The sequence below is a fragment of the Brachyhypopomus gauderio genome, chromosome 16, assembly GCF_052324685.1.
Source record: "Brachyhypopomus gauderio isolate BG-103 chromosome 16, BGAUD_0.2, whole genome shotgun sequence".
Lineage (NCBI taxonomy): Eukaryota > Metazoa > Chordata > Actinopteri > Gymnotiformes > Hypopomidae > Brachyhypopomus > Brachyhypopomus gauderio.
Window position 1 is genome coordinate 5,583,826 of NC_135226.1, and position 22,015 is coordinate 5,605,840.

The 22,015-nt window shown below is 45.9% G+C and overlaps 1 protein-coding gene across 2 annotated transcripts; it reads left to right on the plus strand.

Moving 5' to 3' along the window:
• The first annotated feature begins 513 nt into the window (after positions 1-513).
• bag6 (BCL2 associated athanogene 6) lies at positions 514-18,167 on the plus strand. 2 transcript variants are annotated; one of them, XM_076976131.1, is made up of 25 exons: positions 514-698; positions 899-1,004; positions 1,201-1,318; positions 1,446-1,678; positions 1,906-1,977; positions 2,074-2,196; positions 2,290-2,447; positions 3,237-3,366; positions 6,522-6,725; positions 8,349-8,595; positions 8,717-8,776; positions 9,272-9,579; positions 9,703-9,787; positions 9,878-10,230; positions 10,334-10,610; positions 10,800-10,969; positions 11,101-11,154; positions 11,245-11,347; positions 11,774-11,898; positions 12,013-12,147; positions 12,455-12,508; positions 14,136-14,300; positions 17,110-17,217; positions 17,378-17,524; positions 17,654-18,167. In XM_076976131.1, exons 2-25 carry the CDS (start codon positions 921-923, stop codon positions 17,747-17,749), a joined length of 3,609 nt encoding a protein of 1,202 aa, XP_076832246.1. In that variant the 5' UTR covers positions 514-698; positions 899-920; the 3' UTR covers positions 17,750-18,167. The 2 variants fall into 2 exon arrangements, with proteins under 2 accessions (XP_076832246.1, XP_076832247.1); XM_076976132.1 differs by having other exon boundaries at positions 515-698; positions 8,349-8,466.
• Positions 18,168-22,015: the final 3,848 nt, after the last annotated feature.

Below are 22,015 nucleotides of genomic sequence, written 5' to 3' on the forward strand. Positions count from 1 at the left end.
TGCACAGACAGATGCCATCTAGACTACTGTGTCACTGTATAGTGAACATGTATGTTTTGCACTGACGCACAAGAAATGTGAGATTGAGATGTAGGGCGGTTGGTTTTACTTTTTATTTATTTATTAAAAAACCCAAAACACACACAGAGACAGACCGACCGACCGACCGACAGACAGACAGATAGACAGACAGATAGATAGATAGTGATCGTGTCGTGATTTTGCCAGTGCTGGTTTGGAAGAAGCAACAGAAAATAGAGAAAGGCTCACGAAAGTGGTAAGACTTCAAGGAGAGGAGCTTTGATAGTTAGTGGCGCTAACTGTGTCCATGATGAGTACAGGGAAGCAGTTTTGAGACGCTGCATGAACTTTAATACTTTCGCATATCTCCTTCGCCAGCCCATCCACCCTCTCTCCTCCATTTCTCTCGCAGGGATCCTCTTCCAACTTTCAGTTTACGTCGACGTTCCCGGAAGTGGGCGAGGCAATGGGCGTGTCCTCACGCCGTCGCGTTGCGCGTGCGCAGACCGCTTTACACGGCAGCGAAGCGTCATTAGCTTAGCCGACACGGACAGCCGCACGTCTCAAAACCCGCAATCAAACACCGCCGCCAGATGTCATCGAAAGATCGGAGCGGCCCTTCCTTTGTCAGATAAGAGCAGCGTTATCCGATCGCAGAGGCTCGGCGGAGTTTGAAGGTAGGAGCGCCGTCTAGACGTACGAGCGAGCTAGCATAGCATCAGGCTAGCCGGGCTGCGCTAAGGAAGCGCCGCCGCTGGGGCGTGTAGCAGAACTGAACCAACTTTTCACCCACTCAAAGTCGATTAAGGATGCAGTTTGCTTTGTTTTAAAGCGTTTCACCTGTTTAAAGTTCGGTTTTTGTGTGCTTTTGGTCCAGCTAGCGAGTGTAGACCATAACTATGGAGGAGCAAGAGAGTAACAACATAGAAGTGACGGTGAAGACTCTGGACTCCCAGAGCCGAACCTACACAGTGAGGACACAGGTGAGTCCGCCCCGCCCACTTACACATCTGTGCCCTCCCAGAGCCGAACCTACACGGTGAGGACACAGGTGAGTCCGTCCTGCCCACTTACACACCTGTGCCGCGTGTCTTAACCCTAGAACTGGTACCTGTGCTGCTGTCTTCATTTGTAACATCTGTTTGTTTGTTTTTTGTGACTACACCTTCTGCTCACTAGATGACGGTGAAGGAGTTCAAAGAGCACATATCCGCCTCAGTTGGGATACCTGTTGAGAAACAGAGGCTGATCTATCAGGGTCGGGTGCTTCAAGATGAGAAAACGCTGACTGAATACAGTGAGTTGGCGCTGACGTGTGTTGAGATGCCTTCTTAAACTTGGTTGTGCTTCGGACTGTTCCTCCACTATGATTTCACGCTCTGCTGTAGCTCAGAGGTGTAGAGCTCTCTCCTCTCTGCCGGCAGATGTGAACGGCAAAGTGATCCACTTGGTTGAGCGCGCCCCCCCACAGAGCACCCAGCCGGGCGCCGGGTCGGGCACCGCGGCCGGGACCTCCGGAGGGCCGCAGGGGGCGGGCGGCCCGACGAGCTCTCAGGGAACGGCCCACGCCGCCACGCACGACCGCAACGCCAACAGCTACGTGATGCTCGGCACCCTCAATCTCCCCGTGAACATCATGGATCCTCAGCAGATTCAGGCACGGACATGGATGTGTGTGTGTGTGGGTGAGTGTGTGTTTGAGTGTGTGTTTGTGTGTGTGTGTGTGTGTGTGTGAGGACGGTGTTGTCTTTCCTCCCCATATGCCTTTTGCCTACTGCTACTGCCATTCAGACATCTTCACTGTTTTTGTGTAAAGTGACTAGCGGACATTGCATTGCTTTTCTATTGGCCGTTTTAATTATCCTTAAATATACACTTTCCTAGATGTCCATCCAGCAGATGATGTCGGGCCTGGGAGAAGGAGTCCGGAGTGCCCGTGCTGCCAGCAGTCATGGGGTAGGAGTGGTTCTGCTGTTTCAAACCCGTTCTCTCCTGGACAGCGTCTGTTCCCACCGGCTTCGGTGATGTGGACGGTGTGTCTCCCGCTTGCAGGCTAGCGGCTCTGTGAACATGCATGCGGATCTGGACCAGTCCCTGCAGAGTGAGCCCAGACTGCGGCTGGTCCTGGCTGAGAACCTGCTGCGAGACGCCAGCGCCGTCATCCAGAGACTGGAGGTGCCGAGAGACCCGAGAAACGTTTAGTTTTGGTAACGGGGTGTAAGTAGCAGAAAAAAACGTGCTTACACCCACTGTACCTCCTGTTTATAGGGGCAGTCTGTGGATGGCTCCTCCCCTCCTGAAGATTCAGCCCCACCTCCTTCTTCCTCCCCACCTCCCTTGGTCGAGCCCATGGACACCTCCCCTCCTTCATCCTCTTCCTCCTCCACCCAGACTGAGGGGGTTCCTCCTCCCCAATCGGCACCTAGGTAAAGTCCTGGCCCTGACTCGGTCCAGTCTGGGTCTGGTTCTGATACTCCATAGCCTGTTGTCCCAAACTCAGAGCTGAATGTAATGGTGTGTGGAGGGGGAATGGGGTTAATACACGTCCAGACCTCACAGTGCACAAACACAAATACTTGTTCCCACGAGACTCAGACTGCACTGTAGCCTTCAGGACGGCTTGTGCCTGCTGTCCTGTTTCATAAAAGAGCATGAAAAAGAATGAATGTAACTTTGAGGGGCTTCTGACTTTGTTAAGTGTGACTCACGCTGTGAGTGTGAAGCAATTGTGTGTATGTAGTTGTATATTTATAGGTGTGTGTGTGTGTACTTAGCTGTGTATTTATGGGGGTGAATTACAGTGTCAGGCCTTATTACATATAACACCACTAGAAAATAAATACATTTAGAAGGAACTGGGGCACTACACAGCCCAAATAGCACCCTCCTGTGGTGACTGACATGTACTGTTAATAAGGTAATGAAGACGTTATTTCATATAATTGATATTATAACCCAGTCTGTGCAGAAGCCTTTCATTCCTCCTCATGTTGGCCTTCTTGTCAAAATTACAAGAGTTTAGAAGCGAAATTAACATGATGCGTGATGTGCTGATCTAATACGTTTTGAACAGAATTTCAAGGGATCCTGTCTGGTATATTCTACATATGTTTTATCTAGTATTGAACTAAGGCTCTTGTCCTTTCAGTCATTGGTGAAACCCATTTAGAAAGTGTGGTAACTTCGTTGGATGCGTGTTCCTTTGCCCCCACCAGTCACCCCAGTCCTGCGGAGATGCTGGAGATGTTGGTGGAGTTGAGAAGAGTGGAGGAGAGACTGCAGCCCTTTAGGGAAAGAGCTCATACCATCCTGCAGGCGGCCGCAACCACAGACTACAGCAGTAACGTAAGCTCGGCCGCAGTCCTGTTCTTCAGGTTGTAGATCTGCTAAACCAGGGGTGCCCACACCTTTTCAGCTTGCGAGCTACTTATAAGATGACCAAGTCAAAATTATCTACATACAATAAAAATGCAAAACAAATTTAAGTTATTATTGCTATTTAATATTGTGTATTCTTTCTTTACTTTTCCCCTTTTCCTTTTAGGATAAATAAAGTATTTTATTTATTTATATTTGTAAAGTATTTTAAAGTATCGCTAATTGTAGTGAGAAACACTCGCAGTCCGCAATATCCTTCCAAAGTTTCTGGGTCAAATCCTCGGTCATGGCTTCAGAGCGCCGTGTGACTGTATTCCTCGATACCTGGAGAGCTTTGAAGATAATATTTCAGATTTGTTTTTAAAGTCTCGAAACAAGGAATCAGCGGCTTCAACAAATGCCTCTTTTATCATCTCTCCGTCTTGGAAGGACATCTTGTGCTTAACAATTAAGTGACACCCGAAATTATGCTTTGGTGGCTGCCTTCGCTTTTGTGGTCAGATGTGAGAAAAATGACTGTTCGGACAACTGGGATTTTAGTTCTTTCGCCTTTCTCCTTCTCAGCTCGCTCGTCAATGTCATTGTTTTTATGAACAGTCCGAAAACGCTGCTCCACATTTCCCTTGATTGGAATAGCAACGGCACACTGACAGATCAGGCAAATGCACTTAGAATACGACATAGTGAAAAACAAATCCTCCTCCCATTCTGTATGAAGTGGTAGTTTTAGGCTTCTTACTCGGACCAGTTACATCACTCATTTTTATTCCCTTTGTTGTATTTCAAGTTTAAATTGGAGGCTAGCTATGCAACAAACAGGTTCACGCGGTTTAACGCGCATACGTAGGTTGTTAGAAGTTTAGACGTCAGATTGGCTACCCTGTATGTCAGTCAAAAGACAACTCTCAATGCAGATAGACGATAGCCTGTCATTCATCCCCTACTTTTTAATGTCATGCGATCAGAGGCGGGCAGTAACGAAGTACATTTACTTAAGTACTGTACTTAAGTACAGTTCTTGAGTATTTGTACTTTACTTAAGTTTATTTTTTTTTAAATACTTATGACTTTCACTTCACTACAGTTGAATAACAAATACAGTACTTATCACTCCACTACATTTCTGTCCAGCTCTCGTTACTCGTTACTTCCACACACAACTCTCCTCCCCTCCCCCCGATAGTATTTTCACAGGTGACAGCCTATCAGCAATCAAGGATGTGTCTGTGAGGTGTAAAATCAAGTTCGGTGTCGCTAGTCGTTCTTTTCCTAAATAACAGCAACATGAGCGGAGACGGCGGTGATGGAGCATGCCAGGGTTGCCAACTTTTCAAGATCGCTTGAAGGGAGATTTGAACCTGGACTTGGTGGCGAGTGTAAATTGTTGATCGGGGGGTGGCGAACGTTACCGGGGCGGTGAAAAATGGACACAAATTAAGTATTATATCGCGATCGCCGGTGGTTGATAGATATAGATCAGAGGTAAATAAACTAGATTTTTTTTCGGCGTGAGATATCGTAACTGTGGCGTGAGAGCGTGTGAAAACGGTCAAATGCGTGTGTCTCACGCTCAATGCGTGAGAGTTGGCAACCCTGGCATGCTCTTTTGCACCCATGGCCGTATCTCGACAAAATGTTCCAGTTTTCTGAACGGATGAATCATTCCTATCGTTTTAAATGCATGCTTTGTTTGCCAAAAACAAACTATATCACTGCATACCAAAATTCACCGTCCCACCTGAGGAAGTATATTACGGTATGCAGCCTAAATGTTTTGTTAAGTGACTATGTAGTCAGAGGAGCTTTGCAGTAAGGCTAGTGAAATGACTTTGCCTGCTCACTCCACTGCTAGGTCTGCTAGGATCACTATAAATAATGTTAACATTATATTGGCAAGTAATTCAAACTACGGAAACATCAATAAGGGAAACCGTGTGGGTTAATCGAATCTTGTCAAATAATGTTTCCATTCTAATGTCAGTGTACAATTAATGTCAATAATTCTAATGTGGCTGTGATTTCTAGTTTGAAAAGAGTTTGTTAGCATGTTGGGTGGCATGGAGTTGGTGGGCTTTAGCCATACTGCAAAAGGTAGCAAGGTTAGACTACCAAGATGCCACACTGCTAATTTTACTTTGTCTTTGTTTATATTGACTGTAGCATAATGTTGTATTGGATGACTGAATACCTAACTAGCAAAGAGAGAAAACCATCATTTTATTATTGACTTTTAATATGGTAACATAATTTGCTTAAACAGGTTAGGCTAGGCTAATCAGTTAATTGTGGTTTTAGAAAATGTTTTTGTTCCTTAAACTAAAGTGTAGGTTAAACTTTTCTGCTACCACTACCTGAATGATGTACATCATTGGAATATGCCTTATGGATTATTATCAAAGACTATATGAATATTATGCCCAAAGAGGATTTGGTAGGATGTATAATACTTTTAAACTATAACTTTTTTACAAATGTGACGGAAGGTGTACTTTAATACTTAAGTATTTTTAAAAGCAAGTACTTCAGTACTTTCACTTAAGTAAGATTTTGAACATGCAACTTTCACTTGTATCGGAGTAGCATTTGACCAGTGGTATCTGTACTTTGACTCAAGTAATGAAATTGAGTACTTCGTCCGCCTCTGCATGCGATCTACCCTCACTTCCTTCACGATCGACCAGTAGATCGCAGTCGACGTATTGGGCACCCCTGTGCTAAACGAATAGACACTCAAACCTCCAGGGCCGCTGAACTCATCGAAGTCATTCTGTTCTATGCCTGACCTTTTGTTTTTATACTCAAAAGTATGTTAGATCATTGTCTGTGCGCAGACCTTGTACAGCGAGATACAATAACCATTTGCGGACGAGCGGTGTGAATGTAGATTCGAAGTTTGTTCCTGGGTTAGAATGCATCCTAATTTGTTATTTTTCATACATAAATTGCTCCGTGGTGGCTGGAAAATGCCGTTTGTTCAACTAACTGAACCTCGTTTCCACTACATACACTCGGCATAAGACGATAAATTAGCTGAGATGTGGAACGGGCTTAAGGTGAAACGTTGGTTGATTTGCCTTTGATGTGCTGCGCTCTGATCCTCTTGTGCGTGTCTGTGTCTCCAGACCCAGGAACGGGAGCAGGACCAGCGCATTCTGAACCAGGTGGGGGAAGCCCTCCGTCTCCTGGGCAACGCTCTGGTTGCCCTGAGTGACCTGCGCTGTAACCTGATGAGCGAGCCCCCCCGCAACCTGCACGTGGTCCGGCCCATGTCTCACTACACCTCCTCCGTCCTGACACCAGGGGGCGTGCCGCACATGCCCATACAGGTACGCGGTGATTTGCTTTTAACAGCCGTCGAGAGCAGCGATTCTGGGACCAAGGTTATAATCGTTAACGAAAACGAACGAAAAAACGAAAACTAATATTGAAAAAACATTTTCGTTAACTGAAATAAATAATAACGGTAATTAATAGAAAAAAACGATAACTAACTATAACTATATTACATGTTTAGAAAACTAACTAAAACGTACTGAAATTATAGATAGGATACCCTTCGTTTTCGTGTTTGTCAGTTTATTTATAAGGCTTGTGAACTGATATGAGATCGATCTTTTTCAGTAGTAGTTTTATATTAGCTGGCAGAAGCGTACGACCATCAAGGTCCGTCACGTCTCTTGTTTAGAGCTCCTGCTCGCTATGCTAGCATGCAAAATTACGACAACAAAAGTTGGGATAAAACGGCGAGTCCTGTATGGGATTTTTTAAATATGACTACGAGAAAGACTACATGTCTTGTAGTGGAAACAGGTGATAAAATATATGGAGTAGTTCTCAAGAGGAAAAACCCCACGAATCTCAAAGTTCACACAAGAGGGCTAACTGTCAGTACCTTGACAAGCTAGACTCTTAAGTAGCTCCGCCGAAAGAGAAGCACCATCCCGGCTAGGTAGCACCGGGAAGGAAAACCGTAATGGACCGTCTTCACCAGTGATCAAATAGCTGCTGGTTAGTTAATATGCAGAAAAACCGCAAGCGGGTGGATGCACTAGTTAATGTGTTGAGACTGGATGTCAACACGACTGTGTTACTCGATTGCCTTCACAAAGTTTGGCTTTTCACGCGAACCAAAATAGGGTTACGCTCCTATGTTCGTGTCCGTCAGTCTTAGTCTGGCAATTTTCAGCAGCAATATTACACATTTTGCACTTAAGGCTTCTATCTTGTGGACTGTTGGTTGTTCAACAGTAATTGAATGCATTTTTTAAAATGGTATCTTTTGATGAGTTTTTATTACACAATATTTACTTTGGACTTTTTGAATCCTGCACCTGACAAATAACCCAAAGTATAAAAAAAAACTAAAACTAATACTAGAACTAATGAAAACTAAACTAAAACTAAGCTTTAAAAAAATTATTAAAACTAATAAAAACTAGCAAACATGCTCTAAAAAGTAATTAAAACTAACTGAATTAGAAAAAAAGTCACAATGAAATAAAAACTAAACTATAATGAAAAATCCAAAACTATTATAACCTTGGTCGTGTCCAATTATCAGAGATCCCACCTACAGATTAAATGTGTTCTTAGGGGTTTCTTCCTTCTTTTCCGTCGTGTAACACGTTGCTGTGTAGCTGCCCTATTGTGAGCTGTGTTTTGATTACATTGCAGATTGATGGCTAGAGCCATTGTTTGCAGTGTGTGTGTGTGTGTGTGTGCACCATGTTTGCTGTGTGTGCCATTCGCGTCAGTTCATTTCGGGAGCAAATTCAAAGAAAGTGCTTTGAAACCAAAAGACGACGCTTTATTACAGACTTAGAAATTGGAAGAGGGTGTAATAAAAGGCTGTAATGAAACAAAATATGCTTTATACAAAATATGCATTGAATTAATATTCTCTGAATTTTAACATCATGTGCAATCGTTATAACAATGTATTCTTTTAGGTTAATCTGGGAACCACAGTGACCATGTCAGCTAATGGCAGGCCAGCAGCTGAGAGTCACACTCAATCTGGTCAATCAGAGCAGCCAGAGCAGGGACAAAGCTCCACCCCTCAGCCAGGTATGGCCAATCAGCAGGCTGCTCAGCCAGGTATGGCCAATCAGCCGACTGCTCAGCCAGGGCCCAGGGTGATACGAATAAGCCATCAAACCACGGAGCCATTGGTGATGATGCAGATTAACATTGATGGTGGGTCTTTCGTGTGCAGAGCAGTGTGAATGTGTGCGTGTGCATGCCCATTTGCACTTGCATGTGCACACGTGAGTGTGAGGCTACGTGGTGATCTTCAAACGTGTGTCTCGTGTTCTAGACGCTGGAAACGCTGCTCAGGCCAGTGGACAGCAGAGCAGTGCAGGTCCCGGACAGACTGGTGAGATGTTTGCAGCATCATTAGAGGTGCACACGTGTGCTTAAAGGCACTAATAAACACACGTGTGCTTAAAGGCACTAATAAGCACTAATAAACACATGTGTGCTTAAAGGCACTAATAAACACACGTGCGCTTAAAGGCACTAATAAACACACGTGCGCTTAAAGGCACTAATAAACACACGTGCGCTTAAAGGCACTAATAAACACACGTGTGCTTAAGGGTACAACTATGTGTGCTTAAGGGCATGAATATATTTAGATGCATCATTGGCCAAAGCATTAATGAAAGTGTGTTTATAAACTGTTTTAAATATATTTCTTTGTATAAAGCTGTACATAGAATAATACTGATATACAGTCATGAATCAGACTTTTATTGTTCAAACAGCCTGTGCGTTGTGTCTGAAGGGCTGTAGTCTCTTAGCAGCTGCTCCCAGCATGTACATGACTGTAATTGGACTCGCTGATCAGGTTGTCTGTGTTCACCTGTAGGTACCACACCTAACATTCAGATACCTGGCCTACCTCCAGAATTCATGCAGGCTATTGTAAACCAAGTTACCCAGCAAGCCGTGGCTATGGCGACCGCTGCCTCCACAGGCCAGCAGGGGGCTCCTGTCCCCGGCCCCGGTGCGGGCCCCGCTGCTCCTCCTATGGCCCCTCCCCCTCACCAGGCCCGCGTGGTGTTTACACTGCCTCCCTTCACCCATCGGATGGCAAACCCCTCCTTCACCACTAGGGGCAGCGGCATCAACATGAGGGCCACGGTGCCCCCGACGGTGGGACCTCAGCCAGGCCAGGTGAGTCCCCTCACCTGCGTGCACCTGTGTCTGCTGCTCAGACCAAGAAGACTGCTATGAATACTTGAGCTCCACTACATGTAATTGTGTGTGTGTGTGTGTGTGTGTGTGTGTGTGTGTAAGGTCCCACCAGTGAATCCTGTTGCTCTCAATCAGATGATTAGTGGTCTGGTGGGTCAGCTCCTAGCAGGTGTTTCGGGCCACATGGGTATGTTTACAGACTTGTTCCTGTCGTTTGTCTTTGTGAGGGACGGAGGGATGGACTAGAACCCTAAACTTCCTCTTCTCATCTCCACAGCCTCTCAAGCCACGCCCGCCTCTGCCTCTCACAGCTTTAACTTCTCCACTTCATCTTCCTCATCTTCATCGTTTTCATCATCAACTTCATCCTCAACCTTCCCGACCTCCACCACCACCAGTGCCTCCGACTCCACCCAGCCCACCAGCACCACTGCAACCTCCGCCCCTGAGCCTGGAGCGGCCCCTGCTCCTCCCCTAGGGGTTCCTCTGGGAGGTTTGGACCAGCTGCTGGGCTCCTTCCTGGGGGCAGGTGTGGGCGCCGCTGGCCCGACCCCAGGGGCCACGCCCTCAATCACTGTGACCATGCCGGGAGTACCCGCCTTTATTCAGGGAGTGAACGACTTTATACAGGTCAGAAACCATCGCGCCTTTCCTCGCGCTTTAACGAACACTCGTCCGTTTTCTGCCTCTTGGGTTCGGAGCGCCTAGTTCCTCATTCCGACTCTCTCATCAGGTCTCCCAGCAAACGCACGCCGAGCCTCCCACCGCCCAGCCGACCCCGGGACCCGGCCCCACCCCTGCGGCCCCGGAGCGGAGGCCGGAGGCTGGGGCGACTGCGGGCGAGGAGGTGCTGAACACGGAGCTCTTCACGGGCATCGTGCACGGAGTCCTGTCCACCATGATGGGCTCTCTGGGCGCCCCGCAGAACAGCTCTGAGAGTATCGCTCAGTTCATCCAGAGACTCTCCCAGACCAGCAACATATTCACGCCCAGCACAGGGGAGGACGTGGGTGAGTCCCCTAGCTGCCTCTAACATCTACCCTGACCCCTGACCCTTGACCTTTCCTCCTGTCAGCAATAGCGGACTGTCTATATGCGATCTATCTATATCTTGCTTTCATCCTCTTTCTGTGTTTTAGTGCTATTTGCTGTATGTTTCCCAGTCAGACAGTGATCGAATACCCTGTGTGTGTATGTAGGTTTCTTTGGGGACTTGTTGACTCTGGTGTGTCAGGAGTTCTCCATGGTGGACATGGTGCTTCTGCTACATGGTCAGGCGCAGCCCCTGAGCCGCATACGCCCCCTACTGGAGCAGTTCTTCCAGACCCACTACCTGCAGGGGCGAGAACCTTCCGAGGCCAACATCACAGTACGGCACACGGCGTCTCGCCACACTCACGCCTTCGTTACCGTGTCCTAATGAACTCTGGGGTTGCCGTGATCCCGTCCTCACTCTTCATGGGTTTCTTCTCCGCTGGTTTTTTTCTTTCTCAACTGAAGGCAGCCACGGAGGAACTCGTTGGAGAACTCGAGGAATACATCACGGAGAGCTTTGTGAGTGCATCAGCTCTATTCTGGTTTGCCTGTGTGGAATGTTCTGCAGTGTTCTACTTGATTCCTGATGTACCTATGCTTCCGTCTCAGTCGACGGTCACGGTGCGGGATGGGGTCGACATCACCCAGACAAACCGGGCATTTCTGAGACAGCAGCTTGCAGCCATTGCCACACACATCCTTCACTGCACAGGTATGCTCTACAGGTGTGCTCTACAGGTGTGCTCCACAGGTGTGCTCCTGTGGAGAGTGCAGAGTTCTGCAGTTCAGGTCCATAAAACATTGATTCATAGGACACAGATTCCAGCAGGGCTTTGAAAGGTGCTGTTACAGATCTCGACATGAGCGCCTGGATCATAAAGCAGATTTATTGCATAATCGTAGCAGGTGGCACTCTCTAGACTGCTGAGGGAACGTCAGAGCTCCAACTGAATGGCAGTCATTTAACCCCAGAGAGGAGGCTATCACGGTGGATAAGGAGATGCTGACTGCGTTTGCTTCCTTCACTGGGGTGTCTGAGGCACAGTGGGCAGTGTAACTGACTGAGGGGCTTTACTGGGTGTAACGCAGTACGGTTCGTTTATTGGTTGTGTCTTTGTTTTTTGTTTTTTTTTGGCAGACCAGACGTTTGGGCCCCGTCTGCTGCAGCTGTGTAACCGTGCTCTGTTCGAGTGTCTGGCCCTAAATCTGTACTGCCTGGGAGGAGACCAGGGCGCCCTAACCGGTGTCATCAACAACCGCATCGTCAGTGCTGCTCCACTGAAGCCTCTCTCGCTCCATCTCTCTCACTCTCTCACTCCCTCATGTCGTCCGTGCCACTCTCATTGTAAGTCTTTGTGCGTGTCTCTTCCTCTACAGAGGACGATGTCGGCGGAGGTGAACCCAAGCGTGGTGAACTGGTTGACCAGTATGATGACCATGAGACTGCAGGTTATACTGGAGCACATTCCAGTCACCGAGGAGCAGATTCTCCACTACGTCGTCCACGCTCGGGTGAGACTCCCTCACAGCCCACGAGGCTGGTCCGCACCCCAGCTGAGAGCTGCTCCGATTCTGGCCGTGGAGGCGGAGAAACCCTTGATCTATAGAAGAACCTTCAGTGTGAGGGAAGGCAGCTGCTAACAGTGCGGTGAAGAAACGATGTTCTCCCCGAATTAACTCCTGAATTAAGTCCTGAATTAACTCCTGAATTAAATACATTTAATGTGTGCTGTGCAGCTTGTGCTTTGGATTAAACAAACGTTTCTCCTGTTTTAATCTCCTCATTGCATGTGGATGTTGTGATGTCATTTCCTGTCAGAGAGAGGAAGCAGGAGAGGACCCTTCCCATGAGCCACAGCTCCAACCTGTGGAGGTAACTACAGAAATACCTGTCACACTCACGCCATAGCCTATTTGTGTGTCCCAGCTCTCTGGACTCTGACCTGAAGGGTGGACGTTGAGGGTAGAGGTAGAAGGTTGAAGGTGGAGGTTGAGGGTGGAGGTTGAAGGTGGAGGGTGTGGTGCAGTGTTTCTACTGTTCTCGGAGTTGTGCTCTTCTGGTCCGACACTGATGATGTCCTTGTGATATGTTGGAGCCACTACCTCCACCCTTGGGGTGAAGTTCCCCCATCACCTCGGGGGTGACCTTGGTGAGAACCTTCCACAGTTTCTTCTCACATTCCTCCCTTTGGATGTTTCCATCAAACGAGTCACATCTCTGACTGCTGTGTTCTGCTTCTTATCTGCTCGTATCATGTATGGGTGGGTCCAACACTACTGTTTATCTGTCTAGATCTGGAGGTCCCACAGAAGCTTTGCTGATCTCCTTGTTTTAGATTAGATTCAACTCTCATTGCACATTGCCACAAGTACAAGGCGACGGAATGCAGTTCCTCTGGGGCCTCAGTGTAAAACACCGCCATACTAGAGCGGCTGCTGCGTCAGAAACCTTTCACAGACGGGGGAAAGATAGAGAGATAACATTATGAAGGAGACAAAATCCCCATAGCACATATAAGCATTGAAGGTGACACAGTCAGTCAAACAGTGAGAGGCATGTTCATCCAAAGGATGGCCTCAGACAGTTTTTGTGTCAAAGTTCGCGATGGAAAGCAAGAGCCAACCTCTGACAGTCTCTATGTGAGCGAAGGAGCAGGTAACCAAGACAACGACCTTCAAGAAGAGTCTTGTTTGGGCGCCAAATGTAGATAAGCAAGAATGTAGATTTGGTGAGAAGCCCGTCCAGTTTGAGCACGAGAAACTCCTCTTTTAAGTCAGCAGTTTCCCAACTGATCCAACTTCGCCTGTAGAGCTGTGAGCCGCTCCATGATCAAATCCATGTTTTTACTAATAGCCAAAGTTTGTGTTCTGACAGCTCTACCCGCCACATCAATCATGTTGGGTAATTTCTGCAGGCGTTCGATAACTGACCCCACTCCTTATTTCCCAATACACCAGGGCAACACCTAATCCAATCAGCAGAAACCCAGTGTTTAAATCTTCAAATAGATACACATCCCCAATATTTTCCAGGGATAGAGGCGTGAGACACAAACCACGCCACGTCACCAACGAGTCCAGCACATATCCAGCTGAGAACATTACGTCTGGACATGTGGGCTCTCCCGCCCCATGACTAAATTTTATTAATTGTGTCGAGAGACCACTTAGTCAAATTCCATATTTCCTGTTTTAAATTTGAAGATGAGCATGGGGATACTGAGCTGAGACAGAGAAGCTAAGCTCAGCCAGGCAGTGTAGGAGCGAGAGAGAGTGAGACCGCCTCTTGCGAAAGCCGGACGGAATTTGTCAGATTGTAATATACATGCATTCATACACACATAATAGACATGTATGTATATTACAACCTGACAGACCTGAAGCTCTGTTGAAATATGTCTTTACGCATTCAAGTACTACGTTGTCTGTTCTTGTCTGATCCACCTTATGACTGATCCACAGTCTCTTAAGTGTAACCTGCCTGTGTCTCGTGTGATCAGATGGACGACACGCTCTCTCCCATGCCAGCCACCACAGCCGAAGAGGCCATGGCTACGTCGCAGGAGGCGGAGGCAGTCAGGGCTTCGGGTGGGGAGACGGGTGGAGCGGTGGGTGGAGAGGAGTCCGGAGGAGAAGAGGGATCCTGGGCGGACGCCCTCCCACCTGTATGAACTATGACCCACTTCTGCAAACACACTCACAGTTTGAATTAGGGCTGCATAGTGCATCCTTAGAATATCGCACTATTGGCCTTTATGCTTACTCACTATCGCACTATTGGCCATTATGGTTACTCACTATCGCACTATTGGCCTTTATGGTTACTCACTATCTAGGGCTGTGACGATAACCGCATTACCGCAATACCGCGGTTATGTAGTGCCTACCGCGGTGTTGAGCTCATTACCGTGGTTTATCTATTTATTTATCTATAAATGGAATCGTTTCCATTGCGAAAAAACATGGAAAAAACATTTTCATTGCGATCGCTGTGTACACGAAAGGAACAGTCCATTAAATAAATGGGGGTTGGGGGTGTGCGCTGGATTTTTGTGCGTGATTACGGTATTTTCCGGAGTATAAGCCACTACATTTTCATGCGGTTTATAATGGGTTGCAGCTTTTCTGTAGATTTTTCTTCACCCATCAGGGGTGGAGCAGATCATTAATCAGGTGGTAGGACAAAGTTGTAAATCAAAGAAGAAAGTGCTCATTTTCATTTAGGACATGCAAGCAGCAGGCACGACGGAGAATTTTTTCAAACCAACATGTGCCGAATTCCGAGTCCCCTCGTTTGCACACGCATAAAGACCTACAGATGATATTCGGGAGTTATAGTGGCTAACTTAGTTCATTGAGCACTCTAGTTCTGTCCTAACTAAATATTTAAACATAATACTGCTGTAATACTGCGAAGTTGTGGTCAGAGGTGAACTTTGATAGCCAGTGTGTATTTTATTTAAAATAATTAACACCCTTGAGCCAGTGTGGCTTTGGACATAGATAATTCAGTTTCCTGTGATGGATAATTAAAGTCTAGCTCTTATTTATGCATAGAAACATAAATCGACAATATTATCTCTATCATATTTATGCGCGGAATAACGTGGCAAGTCGGAATTCGACACAACACTTTTCGCACATGAAATGCTACAGACACCGTTCAGAAACTGATCAGTTCAGTTAAATGTATTCAGTTTAGTAGATGTATGCATGGGTTAAAGTTCTCCGTCACTACGACGGATTTCCGTCATTTGATTTTTTTGGGGAAAAAAATCCGTCAAATCATAATAAACAACACACGCGCGTGCTATCTGTTTTGTGGCCGAAATATGATTCTCACTGGCGTTCATCAGCGCTGGATGGAGGACAGCGGTGTCATTTGATTGACTTGCGGTTCATTCCGCCTTCAGATTTGCGGATGTTACGTAGAAAAGTTTTTACCCCCCTCCTGCCTGGCGTGACCGTAGCGCGCGACTCTGTACACCTGCGCGAACGGCGGAGGCTACTTGCTGCGTCACATTCTTTTTGCAGTGTAGTCCGAAGCAATATGTGGTAGTATAAAGAAACACCCCTCAAAGTGCTGGAATTTAGGCTAAAGTACTTTAAAATGCTTGAAAATGTAACTACTTCGTTTCACAACAAATATCTGTCTGACTGAACAGTTATTACGTTAACAAATACAGGCCTCTTGTAATTCCAGGACGAAACATGAGAGAACGTGAAGTCGTTAAGATTGGGCGTTTTGAAAATAAACCATCATTAAATAATGTGATAAAAAGCGAATTATTTCTAATCATTTCGAGTATATGTATAAATATTTAACTTAATTAAATTTAACGTTGAGAACGCGTTGAAATGGACCTTGAAAGTGACGTACAAGTGCTTTAATTTCACCTTATAAAGGTGTATGAACCCGGCAAACATGACTTGGTTCACTGCGCTGAAGCGTTGTGCGTGCGAAGTTACAAAATTCGAGAGGTGCACGACTGCGAGGCTATCGCGCACGGGTGGAGCCACTGCGATTACATCATTTTTGGCGTGCGGACCCTCGCGCTGCTCACGCCACTCGTGCTGCGTCAAGTATAAAGGCTTAAACCAGGCTTAACATGGATGGTGGTGTTCTGTTTGTATTTAAAAGCTCTATCCAGTGGTGTTAATTTTTTTGTAACATACCTACTTAAAGCAGGTAACCTTACGGCTTATGTTTTTGCGATTGGTGAATCTGATAAAAACAAGAGCTTCATACCTCTCACCAGGATTCACTAAAATTGACTTGATCTTTAAATAATTTTCTGGAAGAGGACCCCCAGATAATGTGTTTATTGTGTAGAATTAGGCAAAAGAGGCCGTGTCCCAACTACACCACATTTTCAGTAATTGCTGGCATTGTCTTTTGCCAGGAAAAATTTTTCAGTCAAATGAAAATTTCTTGCTTTAACCCATGTGTATGTGGCTTTTAGCCCGGTGCGGACACTGAACTCTCAAGGTATTTGCAGGAGGAAGCCCTTGATTCGCATTCGGATCCACTTGCCCAGTGGCGGAAAAATCAAAATGGATTCCCTCTTCTGTCAAACATTGCCAGAAAATATATGACCGTTTGCGCGACCAGCACTCCATCGGAGCCATCCATAAATCCATCCCGTCACAGCCCTATCACTATCACAGTATTGGCCATTGTGGTTACTCACTATCGCACTATTGGCCTTTATGCTTACTCACTATTGCACTATTGGCCTTTATGCTTACTCACTATTGCACTATTGGCCTTTATGCTTACTCACTATCGCACTATTGGCCTTTATGCTTACTCACTATTGCACTATTGGCCTTTATGCTTACTCACTATCGCAGTATTAGCTTCGTTCTCCCAGTGTTTTACTGTTGCCCATGTTGCACTGTGGTGTATTTCAGTGCGCTTGCGTGTGTGGACTCTGTGTGTGTTGGCTGACCGGAGCCTGGTTCTTCTCGCAGGAGTGGGTGCCCATCATCAGACAGGACCTGCTCACCCAGAGGAGGATGAAGACTCAGCCCCCCCTCTCCGACGCCTACCTGCAAGGCATGCCAGCCAAGCGCAGGAAGGTAATGTTTAAATTAGGGGTGGGCATAGATTAATTTTTTTAATCTAGATTAATCTCACTGAAATCTTGAAATTAATCTAGATTAATCTATATTAAAATGGCTCATATGCATGCTACCTAAGTAATGTGTGTGTGTGTGTCTGTGTGCGTGTGTGTTACAGCTGGTGCAGAGTGAAGGCCCTAGACTCTGCCTCTCGGAGGCAGTGAGACAGGCTGCCAGGACTGTTGGCGTCACACCCGTGACGTCTGCCAGTGCTCTGCAGGCCGACCTGGAGAGCCCAGACCTCCAGGACACGTACACTCAACAGGCATGGACGGCAGCATTCTAACGCAGCTCAAATGACTGACATTCCAATATTGATTCATGTCTTTTATTTGAATGTCACCTACTCCTTTACCATCACAGGAACATAATCATAATTCTGTATCCTTCACAGTTGACGAGGGACATTAAAAGGCGGGTTAAAGAGCAGCCCGACTTCAGTTCCAGAAGGTTCCCCAACACGCAACGCGTCTTTCCACCAGACCCGTAATCTGCACGCGAGAGCCGCCCTGAACTGCGCTCACCGTCACGCGTGTGCGTCCGGTTCTTTAGAATCGAAAAGTCTATAATTTGAGTTATCCGATGATTTTACTCTGTCCTGAGAGTTTCCTGCTTCTCTGTTAATAAATGAGTCACAAGTGCATTGTGGGCTGTGTGTGTGTGTTCCTGCTGTTGACATGGATACGCAGTTCACAATGACAATAATAGTCACATGCAGAACTCACAGCCTTGAGTGTGGGGAAAAAAGGTCACATTGGAATCTGTAAATTGACAAGTAACTATTGTTAAAGTATCTTTTATTTGTAAACCTTTTATTGCTCTTTAACGTACTGCTATAAAAGTTCAGACAAGTGATGACACTGCAGTGTGGGATGAACATGAACATTATTAAAAAGCTTTGCAGCAAATGAGCCCAAAATTCTTCTTTGTCAACTGTCAACTGTAAATCCAGAATCAGCAGTGCTGCCTTCTCTGTGCATGAGGCAGTGCATGTTCACAGCAGTGTGTGTGTGTGGGAGGGTGTGATGGGAGGGTTCCTGCCTGTAATCAGATCCTCGTCCTGCATGAAGATGCTCTTCCAGATCATAAAACTCACGAAAACAGGATTTCAAAATATTAGAATACTGTGGAGAAATCGGACCAAATTTTGCAGGGCATGAATGTTTTAAACTGAGTGTGACACACTAATCATCTAAACTCAAAGCACCTGCACAGATTTCCCCAGGTGTCATTAAATTGTCTGAGTTCAGTTCAATACAGGGAAGACTACACTGATATAACTTCTGAAGTGGCTGCCTAACACTGTAGGTTCCTCTATGTCACCATAGCAGCTCTGAATGCCAGTGCATGGACTCCACGACACCTCAAGATGTTTTATTGCTACCCACCGCTGTGTTTCAAGAACACCCCACAAGACCTCCCATTTTGGAAGTACTCTGATTTCAAGCACTGACTGTTCAACCAGGCCATCTCCACCTGCTCAATTCCACCCCTAGCAGGCGCTGTTGTAAAAAGATAATCAGCGTCATTCACTTCACTTCAGATTTTAATGTTATGGATGATCAGTGTATAATAAAATACAGAGCTCTGCAGATCAGGTAATGTGATCCTTATCCTCTGGTCCTTCTCTCCATCCTTTCATCCATGAACATGACACGGCAGTAAGTCTGGACTGCAGTCTTGACCACAGTCTTGACAACAGTCTGGACAACAATCTTGCATGTGCATGACGCCTGTGATGTCATGGGACGGCAAATCAGGTGACTGCTTAATTATGTGAAATACAGTATGCTCACGCCTTTGCAGATGAGATGATGGATTTGGATTTGAATGTCTTACTTTATTCTCTCTCTGTCATTTCTGTGTAAAAGTATTGGTGGCAACTTTGTAGTCTCAGTTTGAAACCAGCACCTGGTGAGTTGGACCACCTGAAATTCACTCGGTGTGACTCAGAAATGTTTAACGGGAAATGGTAATTTGATTGACATACAAAGCAACCAACCACAGGCCCATGTTTTTGTCTATTACTAGCATGTGTGTTAAAGAGCAAGCAAATCTTCCTCACCCTCTAAAGATTTGTAGTGAGAAAGTTGTTAGCAATGAATGTGTAGAAAGATATATATTCTGATTATCTATATCAGGGGTCGCCAACCTTTTTGAAACTGGGAGCTACTTCTTGGATGCCAATTATTGCGGAGGGCTACCCAGATTAATACGAACGAAAAGTTGTTGAGCGGGGGGGGGGGGCACAAAGTTGTGTACGAGTGTCAATTGCTAAGCGGGAAGACCGCTAGCAACCGCGGACAATCTATAATAGTAGCAAAAACATAAACGATGCAGCGCTTTGGTGCATGGCGCTATAGTGAGCTATATTTAAAACAAGCCCGCGGGCGACTCATGACGTGGGTGACCCCTGGTTTATTCAATATTGACGGCAGCCTAACTTTTTGATTGACAGCTAATTGAGCAATAGAACACGAGAGGGAGTGTGTTATCGTGAATATATGTACATGCCGTTACTTGACAACGCGTCTGCGGAGTGATACAGAGAATGAGAATACCGTTGTTATCACACATATCTATGGAGATGATTCCGTGCCTATTCGAAATGTAATCGCTACTAGGCAAAAATGGAAATGCAATCCACAAAATGCATTGCTTTTCCATACAAACATGCAGAATACGTGCCACAATAAAATGCAAAAGCACTATTACATTACATTTCAATGCACTTTATCTCTTTATTGAAAAACAATACACAAGAATTACCATTCAAAACCAAAACGCTGAATTTGTGCCAGAATTGAATATAATACAGCTTGAAATGTAATCACGGCACCGAGGTATTGCTTTTCACCGTACGGTATTTCTGACATAAATGTCTCCTTTAAATGTAATGATCACGAGATTGATTTAACCACTGATGTGATGAAAACATGCCACAATGAAAAGTAAAAGCTCCAGTGTGTGTGGATTTGTATTTAAAGAAAGAAACGCTGAATTCGTGCCAGAAGCCACCTTGAAATGCAATCGACTGAACGTCATAGGCCCTTTTCACAACAAAACGGAAATACGTCACCGCCGGGTTCCGGTTCCGGGTTCCGGTACTCGCAGAAGATAGTTGTTGGCTGTGTTCGAAATAGACTACTACATACTGGATACTGCATACTGGACTCAGTGTATACTGGATACTGCATACTGGTCCTCGTAGTAGTATGCAGTACAGTTTCCAGTATGCGACAAAAGCAAAGCACACTACGGGGTCACGTGAATGTAGCGTTGCATGATGGGATGCAGTACACCACGAAGATAGCTCTGTTCGCGTACTGGAATATTTTGCGGAAGTAGTAGGTCATCCGGGTATGTTTCGCGTACTGGAAATTTTCATTTTGGTCACATACTGCATACGACATACTGATTTGGGGCTCGATCAGTATGCCAGTAGTATGTAGTAGGCTGTGTTCGAAATAGATTACTACATACTGGATACTGCATACTGGACTCAGTATATACTGGATACTGCATACTGGTCCTCGTAGTAGTATGCAGTACAGTTTCCAGTATGCGACAAAAGCAAAGCACACTACGGGGTCACGTGAACGTAGCGTTGCATGATGGGATGCAGTACACCACGAAGATAGCTCTGTTCGCGTACTGGAATATTTTGCGGAAGTAGTAAGTCATCCGGGTATGTTTCGCGTACTGGAAATTTTCATTTTGGTCACATACTGCATACGACATACTGATTTGGGGCTCGATCAGTATGCCAGTAGTATGTAGTAGGCTGTGTTCGAAATAGATTACTACATACTGGATACTGCATACTGGACTCAGTATATACTGGATACTGCATACTGGTCCTCGTAGTAGTATGCAGTACAGTTTCCAGTATGCGACAAAAGCAAAGCACACTACGGGGTCACGTGAACGTAGCGTTGCATGATGGGATGCAGTACACCACGAAGATAGCTCTGTTCGCGTACTGGAATATTTTGCGGAAGTAGTAAGTCATCCGGGTATGTTTCGCGTACTGGAAATTTTCATTTTGGTCACATACTGCATACGACATACTGATTTGGGGCTCGATCAGTATGCCAGTAGTATGTAGTAGACTATTTCGAACACAGCCGTAGACTATTTCGAACACAGCCGTTGTCAATTCACCTCAGCATGGAGCGTGTGTTTACTTCATCCCTGTCGTCGCTGCCGAGACTGAATTTTAAATACGTTTCCAGTATCGTTGGAGAACATTCAACAACGAACGGTTCCAAGTTAAATAGAGGCTACAAATTGTTTGTAGAATAATTTATTCACTTATACCAGGGTAAGCTAACACCAGCTAGCACTAGCTAGGTAACTAACTATTATTTAAGGTATAGCTGGTTCCATTAGTCATCCTACGGAGTGGTAAAACAGTCTATATTATTATGATATAATAATATTACAAATGATACTGACAGCTTTAGTTAACAATATCTAGCTAGGTTAAGCTGGGCGTACACTGTGCGATTTTTGGCCCATTTTCTGCCGATTTTTCACTCGTGTGACTATTTTTGCGATCGGGCCGAGTTTCGGCTCGATCGCGTGTCGTGCATCGTGTAGTTTACACAGGTAAACGAGGAGCGATTCACACCTCAGACCAACTCCCGATCAGAAATCGCAGCGTCGCAAGAATATCAAACATGTTTGAAATTCAAATCGCTCCTCGTGAGAGTATCGCACTGTTGAAGCAGCTCCACGAGCCGACTCTCCCTGC

Excerpts from the sequence above, each read along its gene's own strand:
- bag6 (XM_076976131.1), top strand. The coding sequence starts at position 921 with ATGGAGGAGCAAGAGAGTAACAACATAGAAGTGACGGTGAAGACTCTG. Across the intron at positions 3,367-6,521 it reads CCACAGACTACAGCAGTAAC|ACCCAGGAACGGGAGCAGGA; the intron begins GTAAGCTCGGCC and ends CTGTGTCTCCAG. Across the intron at positions 9,788-9,877 it reads AGGTGTTTCGGGCCACATGG|CCTCTCAAGCCACGCCCGCC; the intron begins GTATGTTTACAG and ends TCATCTCCACAG.